General features: G+C 46.6%; 1 protein-coding gene across 1 annotated transcript in view; it reads right to left on the bottom strand.

Moving 5' to 3' along the window:
• The window catches only part of GPD1L (glycerol-3-phosphate dehydrogenase 1-like), a 129,791-nt gene that overhangs the window by 25,991 nt on the left and 93,735 nt on the right, over positions 1-10,065 (bottom strand). The window contains exon 2 of the mRNA XM_015561246.1: positions 843-1,020. Within this exon, the coding sequence (XP_015416732.1) occupies positions 843-1,020 (178 nt within the window). The remainder of the gene's footprint in view (positions 1-842; positions 1,021-10,065) is intronic.

The raw sequence follows: 10,065 nt of genomic DNA, 5'->3' as shown, positions 1-10,065 counted from the left end.
CCCTTCCCCCGCAAGTCACTGGAATGAGGCCAGGCAATAACCTATACTGTCCCCTCCCAGACCTAATACGCTTGAATTTTAAACTGTCAGTCTTACAATTTTCTTATTTTTTTCCCCGGATCTCCTGTAATTTAGCCCTTGACCCTCATTGTAATTACAGACCAAGGTCAAGTGTCCTAGGGAATGGATCAAAGTCCACATACCCAGAAAGGGTATATTGGGAGTTACCAGGGAACATGAGCGGCCAAAGGCAAGGTTGTTAGTCCAGCTGTGATGGGACCTGCACTTTGAATGCTAAGATAGTAAACCTGTCATGAGCCAAATTGTGTCTCCCCAAGATTCCTATGTCATAACCCTAGTACCTCGGAATGTGACTGTGTTTGGAGACAGGGTCTTTTTAGAGGTAATTAGGTTAAAACAAGGTTCTTAGGAGATGCCCTAATACAACACGATTAGGACACGGACAACACAGAGGGAAGACCATGTGGAGACACAGGAAGAGGGTGGCCACCTACAGGTCAAGGAGAGAACTTCAGGAGAAACCAACCCTACTGACATCTTGATCTTAGTAGACCTGAAGTCTCCGGCATTGTGAACAAATAAAATTCTGTGGTTTAAGCCATCTGGTCTATTGTCCTTTGTTATGGCAGCCCTAGCAAACTAAACCAGAGCCCATTTCAGAGTCTAGAAAACCAAAACTGACCAAGCCAAGAACTTGGTAGGCGGAAGGAACAGGGGAAGAGGGAAAGTTTTTGTATTTCCTCAAGTCCCAGGTGTTGACTCAGGTAAACGTAGCTTTCCAACCTGACACTCAGATGTACTTTTCATCCCCACAGCCTTACCACATTGTCAGGCAGCTTGTGTCCAGGGAGATATTTCACATTCTCGTGGTCATTATTTATGATGTCTGTCAGTTTTCTCCCATCAACCATTTCTTCAAAGACCCACATGTTGACCGTGGAGGCGAACTTCTGAAGCTTCTTGACATTATTACCAATTATTTTTGCAACCGCAGAACCCCTACAAGAAACAGTGGAGAACAGAATTAAACTCACTTGGGCAGAAGAGAAAATGCATTAGATTCTAATTCAGAAGCCTAGCATTCTGGTTCTGATTCAAGCACTGAACTTGTAACTCAAGATGTGAAGCCATGAGCCATGCGAAACAGTGGTTTTTCACCTGCAAATACCACCTCTGTGATCAGGAAAGCCCAAGAATTAGATACAAGGTCAAAAAGTACCACCCCTTAAAACTAGGAGACATCAGCTTTATCTTGGAAGAGAGGATCACAGGCAGAAGAGAAATCCATCTAAAAGATGGAATAAAAATAACAAATGTAGCTACTGTGAGGTGCCCTTTGTCTCCTTTTCTTTATCCCTTCCTTCTTTCTGTGGCTAGAAGACAGAGTGTGATTGTTGGGGCTCCAGCAGCCCTCTTGGGCTGTGAGGAGATCTTACAGTAAAAGTAAAAATTACACAGCAAAGTAACAAGAGAAGGAGCCTGGATACCGATGCCATTGAGTAGAGATGCCATGACAGCTCTGGACGGCCAACCCCCAGATTATAAACTATGTTCTGGGAGAACTACAGTCATAATGGAAAGATAAGAACCAGAGTGGATTCCAGAAAAAGTGCAGAGTGAGAGCCCACGTTCTGGGGGGCCTGAGTGTTTGGTTCCCCCAGCAGACATCCAGCCGGCATCCAGCCCAGCAAGCTCCCATCTTCTGCATCTCTACTGACCAAACATTCTGGTAACAAACCAGTTGCCCCTTAGGCTTTCCAACAAGGGAAGAGAAGGCACTCGGACTAGTTAGTGCCAGTTCTCCAGACAAGGGCCAAGAGTCTGCGGCTAGTGACCGTGACAGAGGAGTTCATGGTTGGTCCAGGCACCTGTGCCCACCTCACAAATGTGCTCATTGCACAGTGGGCCAAGGCTCTGCTGATGGGGCCACTGATTGGTCCGGGGTGGGCACCTGATCCCAGCTGGGCCAATAAGCTTCTACTGTAGGACTTTGAACCAGAGAAGTTTGTTTCTTAGACAAGTTTCCTGGTGTGAGGAGCAAATGAAAGAAAGGTAAACAGCGCTTTGCAAATTCGTGTGTTAGGGCGGTCATTGCTTTTTCTAATAAGAAACTGAGATGAATTCTATATTTGGTGAAATGCAGCAGCTTAAGAGTATAAAATTACAGTTTAATTCTCCAGTTTTCTCAAGAAAACTTTTTTGTTGCTTTCCTATCCCACAGATGAGTGAAATCATGGTTCTTGTTAGGCAGAGAATTCTATGCTAAATTAATTCACAAGTATTTTCTGAAAACAGAGGACTGTTTTTACATCACAGATCCATTAAAAAATGTATTAACAAAATTCCTTCACCGACGACAATACACTGTGTAATGAGCCCATTTAACAACAACAGAGAATATCTGTGATGAATCAAATCGGAGGAACTTAGAAGAAATTTGAAAACTGGGAAATGTTGCATTCCTATTTTGTAATCTTAAATGACAGTCAATTCTGGAGACAATTTGGTGGGATGAAGGAATGGGTGATATCAGAAGACGGAGGGGCCTAAGCTGACAAGAGGAACATACTGGAGATCTTTGTCCCTACTCTCCGATAAATCTCAGTTATTCTAACCCAACTCTAATTCATCCCAGCATATAAACCTTTGTGCTTTAACAACCAGAAAAAATCAAATACTTTTCTCTATATTAGAATTATTTTCTCATTCCTGAGATAGAATGGATAAGCTAAGCCAGTGGTTCTCAACTTTGGCTGCCCCTTAGAATTACCTGGGACATCCCCAGAGTCCCAGGCCACACCCCAGGCCAACGAAATCGGTTCTTCTGGAGTGGGATCAGGCATTGGCAGTTTTTAGAGCTCCCCAGGGACTGATGTGAGCAGCCAGGGACTGAGAACAGCAGCTCTGCTGAATGATCTAGAACGTTGGTGCCTCCTCCCTCACAAGAGAACAGCTGTTAATAGCAAAGCTCTGAGGCTTTACCTGTAAAATCCTTATTCTATGCCAGCAGGACAGTTTATTAGCCAAGCCAAGAACCACAACTGTGCTGATGGTTTCCCATCTTCAAACCCATCAAATGATATACATTAAACATGTCCAGTGTTTTGATTTATGCATTATACCTCCACCAGGCTATTTATACAAAAGTATATTCCATACCCAAGACTCCTTTTTGGCTCTGAAATGGCACTAAGTGTTAGTACTTCTGACCAACATGAAGAAACAGGAGCAAACACAGCAAAGGGAGTGTTCTGGAGGAACCTGAGTATGTTGGAGGGACTGGGGTCTACTTCTAAGTGACATATCCTGCTCTAAAGAAAGTGCACAAATGTATTAGAACTCAGCTTAAAATAAAAGTGCTGACTGCAGCCTCTGAAGGCGGTGTGTGTGGCCTGGCCATGGTTGGGGTCCCATGGCCACAGTGAAGGGTTTCTCTATGTTTCAGGCGTTGTCCTGCCATTGCACAAGCAGGGTCAGGCAAGGATCCTCACGCTGCTGGGGCAAGGGCATGAGCAGCCACTTCCACACCTGACCCAACTCATCCATCTACCACATGACAGGTGGGGAGGATGACCTGTGAAGTCCCCTGCAGGTCTATGATGAGCCCAAGGTTGTCCAAAGTGAGGAATGGGTGCCCACACACAGCACCAAAGGACACCGACTTGCTCGTATCCTTTCCAACTCCTGTGGCCCTTCTGAGAGTGTAGAATGTCTCATTTGCGTGTGACTCTGTGGTTACCATCTCTCCATGTGCTAATTTCCCTTCTTCACAAAGTATGAGGAGGCCTCAGACTCTGGGCCTTGTCCTTGTCAGGGAGTGGTGCCTGGCAAGAATTCCATCGTACTGCTTTGTTTCCATTCTACTGGTTTTTGTTGTCTTGTACATATGACATTTACAGTAGTGACGTAAAGTTGTCTTTTAAAGTCAACCTCAAACATTTTTTTATTTTTGGTTAATCCTCAACCTGAGGATATTTTTCCATCGATTTTTAGAGAGAGTGGAAGGGAGGGGGAGAGACAGAGAGAGAAACATCGATGTGAGAGAGACACATCAATTGGTTGCCTCCCATACATGCTCCAACCAGGGCCTGGGATCAAGCCTGCAACTGAGGTACATGCCCTTGACCCTTCAGTCCGCAGGCCTGAGCTAAACTGGCTAGGGTTAGACATATTACTGATGATTAATTTTGAGAGAGAGAGAGAGAGAGAGAGAGGAGAGAGAGAGAATGAATTTGTTGTTCCACTTGCATTCATGGGTTGATGGAACCCACAATCTTGACACATTGGGACAACACTCTAACCAAAAGTTGTTCTAAAGTAAACTTTTAAAGAAAGTATAATAAGCAAATAATAGTACAAAGTGACAACCGAAGCTCTAAGAGCCTGCAGGATGGAGGCTTAATCCTATTCAAATTCTTCACCTTGCAGATTAGCACACACGAGGCTCAGGGTCATTCTGACCTTCTGTCACACAGCCAGGTCGTTGCAGAACTGGGAGGGGGACTCTGGTCTGCTGATGGCCAGCCCAGGGTCTTTAACACAGATGTATAAAACCACATTGCTCATGAAATGATGGATTATCTAAGTCCTGGGCCTCAAAATATAGACTAATTTACAAGTTCTACAATGCTATGCAGATGAAATTCAAAAGGGACATGGGGGAAATAACGATCCAATACCAGCCATGTGCGGTCTTAAATACCTCACCCCTGTTATCTGTCGGAAGCCTCAGCAACGCTCTGAGGCTGGTGCTATTATTATCCCCATTTTTACATGAACAAACTGAAACCTGGAGAACACAGGTGGTTAGTGGAAGAACAGAGAGTCGCAACCCAGACCCTGTCTTCAATACTCTGCTCTCCCTCCCTGGGTCCTGGCTGGGTGGACACCCACCTGCTGGAGGTCCTAACCTCCCCCTTGGCAATCCCCCTCCCCCCACCTTCCTTGGCATTCACTCTGTCCACAGCCTTCTCACCCCTACCCCTCTAGAAAGGTGTAATATTTTAGCCTGGCTGGTGTGGCTCAGTGGTGGCTGGGCATTGACCTATGGACCAGGAGGTCACAGTTCAATTCCCGGTCAGGGCACATGCGCAGGTTGCGGGCTCAAACCCCTGAGAGAGAAACATGGATCAGCTGCCTCCTGCACATCTCCCACTGGGGATGTGCCTGCAACCCAGGTACATGCCCTTGACCGGAATCGAACCTGGGACCCTTCAGTCCGCAGGCCAACGCTCTATCCACTGAGCCAAACCGGTTTTGGCAAAAGGTATAATATTTTAATCAGGCTGGGGGAGGCGCTGCATCACCCAAGGAATGGCTACCTGTCAAGTCAGGCCCAAACCCGGCAGAACTCGGGTGGCCCACGCCCCTTCACAGGGTGCAGGCTCTTTCTGGGCCAGAAAAGACTCAACAGTCCAGCCCTCTTTTTAGCAAGGAGGAAACAGACGCAAGGAGAATGAACAAGGGTTCCACCAGATGTTCCCCGCTCCATGCCAGGTCTCCCCAAGAGCTGATCCCAACCGTGGAGCTAAGGACACAGAGGGGTCAGATTTGGCTTAAATAACATTACGTGTTTTTGCTCATAAAAGCAATACATGAAAGAAGCAGCAGCAATTATGAATAATCGCACCGCCTGGGGAAGAACCACTGCTAACATTCTGTGTAATTCTTGGCAGTTAAAGGACTTTTCCAGTACAATCAAATGCCGGAGCGTTCGATACAAATATGGAAAATGGAGCGTGTTTTCAAACAGATTCATCTTGGTGCATGTCTATTTGATCTCTGGATAGGGAAGCCTCGTAAGCTTAAAATCAAAGGGAGAAACCACGGAGGAAAAAGGACCCCTGTGGACAGCCTGGCATAGAGAAGGGGAGCAGGAGATGCAGAGAGCCTTTCCATCCATCAGAATTCAAACTGGTGATCCTGTATCAGTTTGCTGTTGTTTTCTAATTGTACAAACTTTCCCACCCTGATCAGAGGGGACTCTGGGTCTTTGCCAAGTGCAGCTGTAACCCATCCTATCCTTAAATTCCAGCTTCCAAAGCATTAGTGGGTCAGTGCTACCTGTCCACAGGGAAGGGATCATTTCTGACCTTAGAGGAGCTCATGTACAGCCGCTCAGACTGTTTCTGGGCTCTCCAGGTGGAAGTGTAGCGAGAATCAGGACAGAAACAGTAATTCAGGCAAGAAGGTGACAAAGAAAATTAAAAAAAGGTGACAAAAGTGGACAAAGAGCACAGCACGGCACTCAGAAGGTTCCAGCAAACCACAAAAGATGAGTCACACAGGGCGCCCTTGAGTCACCAATGCAAAGTAGGCCAGAACTCTCCCTGACCTTCAGTCTCAGGCCTCAGGCTATTGGTCGATCTGAAGACAACAGCGGCAAGAGATAAACAACTCCAGCTGCATACCAGGGTGTTCTGTCTTCTCTCCCTTCTCTGCCTCTGCTCGTTGGCCAAACCCCAATTGGGTGCATTTTATGACCCAAGTTGGTGCTGGCCAAACGATGATGAAATCAATAATTATAACGATAATGCTAGCTGACATTTATTGAGTGCTACGCACCTTGTACTCTCCCTATCAGTGATGGCGAACCTTTTGAGCTCGGCGTGTCAGCATTTTGAAAAACCCTAACTTATCTGGTGGCGTGTCACATATAGAAATTTTTTGATATTTGCAACCATAGTAAAACAAAGACGTATCTTTTTGATATTTATTTTATATATTTAAATGCCATTTAACAAAGAAAAATCAACCAAAAAAATGAGTTCACGTGTCACCTCTGACACGCGTGTCATAGGTTCACCATCACAGCCCTAGATCATCGCATTTAATCCTCACCATAATCTTAGACAGCAGGTAGTACCAACCTTATAAGCAATGATTCCTGGAGAGAAGCAATTTGCTCCAGGCCTCAGAGCTGCCAAGACAGAAACCTAGGGCCATTCTTCTCCCCTGCCTCCAAAGCAGGCCTGGGACATGCGCTCCCTAGCACAGAGGTTTGGCTGTAAATACAGCCCTGACATTTCAGTTCTAGAGCTGGATCTTGCACTTGTTCTGATGAAGAAACTTTGTTTCATCTTTGGAGTTACTTAAGAAGCTTTTTTGGCGTACATGTATGTTCTTTCTGTTGTTTTTTCTGAGTCACTGTGTGTGTTTTGTTGTTTTTCTTCTGAGTCACCAGAACCATAAAGGGCCACACAGGTTAAGGAAGCAGCTTCCAGCATTCCCTGTAGCGTGCAGCATGGCAGGGCTGGGCTGGGCTGGGCTGGGTGCCTGAGGGCCAACCTCCAGCCTCCTCCCTGGCTTAGAGGAAAGGAGGTGCCAAAGGGCAGGACAAGGGCATGTTACACAACCCGGCTACTTCCCCTCACATGTCCTTTCTGGCTGAAGCGCCCCGGCAAGTCAGCTAGATTCAGTCTTCTGGTATCTGTATTGCCACTGATCACTTACACTCCATGTGCGGGTTATAGCCACCTTGGAGGTAGGAGCTTAGGTGTGACAACACTCCTACTGACATAAGCATTCTCAGCTACTTCAAAGGCCCAAGTGGAAAATTTGCTCAATCACCTTCACTTTCCGGAGAAGCCCACATCTGGAAAGGTAGAGCTCTGTTAAATTAGCAAAAAAAAAGCGCCCTAGCTGGTTTGGCTCGGTGGCTAGAGCATGGGCCTGTGGACTGAAGGGTCCCAGGTTTGATTCCAGTCAAGGGCACTTGCTTGGGTACCAGGCTCCATCCCCAGTGGGGGGCGTGCAGGAGGCAGCCAATCAATGATTCTCTCTCATCATTAATGTTTCTCTCTCTCTCTCTCTCCTTCTTCCTTCCTCTCTGAAATCAATAAAAATAAAATTTAAAAAACACAATAAAATTAGCAAAAAGCTGAAGTCTCTCAGGGAAATAATCTTTCCCAACCTCTGGGACAAGTCTAGTTTCGGTTGGCAATTCTGATGCAAGTGGCTTTTGGATCACATTTTGAGAAACACTATTTAAATTGTAACACCTAATCTTGTGGCAGGTATTTCATTCCACTTACTATTTCTTTTTAATTTATCTTCCAAGTTTCTATCTATCTAAGAGCTGAAGCTAAGTTCTTAATGACAAGGACCGTGTCTAGCTGAGTCTGTATCCCTGGAAAGGCCACACTACCTACTACACAAGCCAAACACTCCAAAGTCTATGGATGAGGGCTGAATGCGCAACGAGCTCCTAAGCTCTTGCATCTCTGGCGAGGCCTGCGATCCTCTCTCTAGGACTGGAGTGGCTCTGAACCCAGAGCGGGTGCAAGGAAGCCAACCACTGTTCCCATCTGATCCCATAGTTACGGGGGCCAGGCAGCCAGCCCAAACCATCGGCATGGCACATTTCTCAACTGCTCTGCGCCAGTGTCACAGGCCAAGCTTTCCTTGGGCTGGCGCGGGCCAAGAAAAGTCAAGTACATAGTGCAACTGGGGAAAGGCAGCCAAATCCCCAGCAGAGGGGGTAGGAGGTTCACTTCACTGCTCCCGATCCAGGCCCAAATCCAGCAGGGCAAAGCGGTGCCACTTCCACTGCACCGTGGAAATTAGGAAAAGGTGCTGTCACCTGTGGCTCTGGGTCCTCTTACAGAAGAGGATCCTAATGTTAAAAGAACTCTCGCTAAGTGGGTGCTTTTCCAGTCCCATGGCCAACAGGGCAGCTGACATCTCACTCTAGTGACCTTGGGATCCAAAACTGGCAAAGACGAGCTGAAAGACCAAATGAAGCTCTGCAGTGGATAGGTACCAACTCCATTCAATGTTGTGCGGAACACTATAATTTACAGAACAGTGCGTTACTATCCTAGTGTTCGCAGGGCAGAGAGGGAAAGGAATCTACCTAAACATTCATTTGCATGTGATGGAGTTCCTCCAGAAAGGACAGAAGAAATTGACAAGACCAGTTTTCCTCCATTAGGTCCTTGGGGCACAAGAGTGGGTGGGAGATGGTACATGGTGTTGGTTTGTTTTTGAGTTTTTGTGGGGATATCTTTTGGGTTTTAAACACGTGATTATATTACCTAATCAAGTATAATTACATTTTAAAAATTAGTTTTAAAAACATGTATTTTAAAAAATTAGTTTTCAGACACTCAGTATTTACTTAGCATATGCCAGACAGTAGGGTAGATGCTGTTCTCAAGTGCTGGATGGGGAGGAGTAGAAACAGATAAACAATCACTTCCTTGTAGTCATAGGTCAGAGAGGCCCCTGGACTTGAAGGAATGGAAAGGTAAAGAACCAGGTCAGGTTTCCTCCAAGAAGTAGGTAGTAATACGAATTGCTGCCACACTCCTAGAAGCCTGGACTGTGATGAGTGTCGGGCCAGAGAAACACAAAAACACGGAATGAATGTCACTGTGAAGATTCTATACCCGTCCCTCAAATGTGGGAAAAATAGTGCACGGCAATAGAAGAGAGATCGAAAAGATCAGATTTTATACTATACTCTGCCCCCACCCCCAACTCACCAGAGAACCCCATTGTGTAAGTTTGATGAAGGGAACTAAAAGAGCAGACATTCGCAGAATGCTTAGAAGAGTGTTTGGCAGAAAGTGCTGCATAAATGTTAAACCAAATAAAGCCTAGCAGAGACGCAAAGCTTCGCAAACATCCCCCCAGAGAAGAATTCTCTACGCCCCTGGATTATTCTGGGAGCCAGGCCTGTTGGAAGTTGGGTTTTCTTCCTGACACAACGTTACTAAGATACTAGACGCAACAGCGACGGAGGCTAGACTCGCACTTTGAAGGGTAGGGCGGTCCCGCCAGAGACCAGCGTAGCAAGCGCCCGTTAGCCCTCGGTGCCTTCTTCCCCGATTACCGAAGCTACAGTAATATGATTCGAGCCTCCTTCAGCTCCTCCACCTGGGCGACCCGCCGAGAATGGAGAACGCCCTTATCAGGCTGTTGCGCATAACGCCCAGGCGTGGATAGCAGGTGGCCTCTTTGCGCCCACCGCGCGGTGTCAAGAGCGCAGACAGGTGCCCGCGGGCGCGCAGTCCCCGCTCTCCGCGCTGCTCCCTGCGGACA

This window comes from Myotis davidii, unplaced genomic scaffold (genome assembly GCF_000327345.1).
Source record: "Myotis davidii unplaced genomic scaffold, ASM32734v1 scaffold395, whole genome shotgun sequence".
Taxonomy (NCBI): domain Eukaryota; kingdom Metazoa; phylum Chordata; class Mammalia; order Chiroptera; family Vespertilionidae; genus Myotis; species Myotis davidii.
The sequence above is the reverse complement of the archived record's forward strand: the minus strand, read 5'-3'. Positions and strand labels throughout refer to the sequence as shown.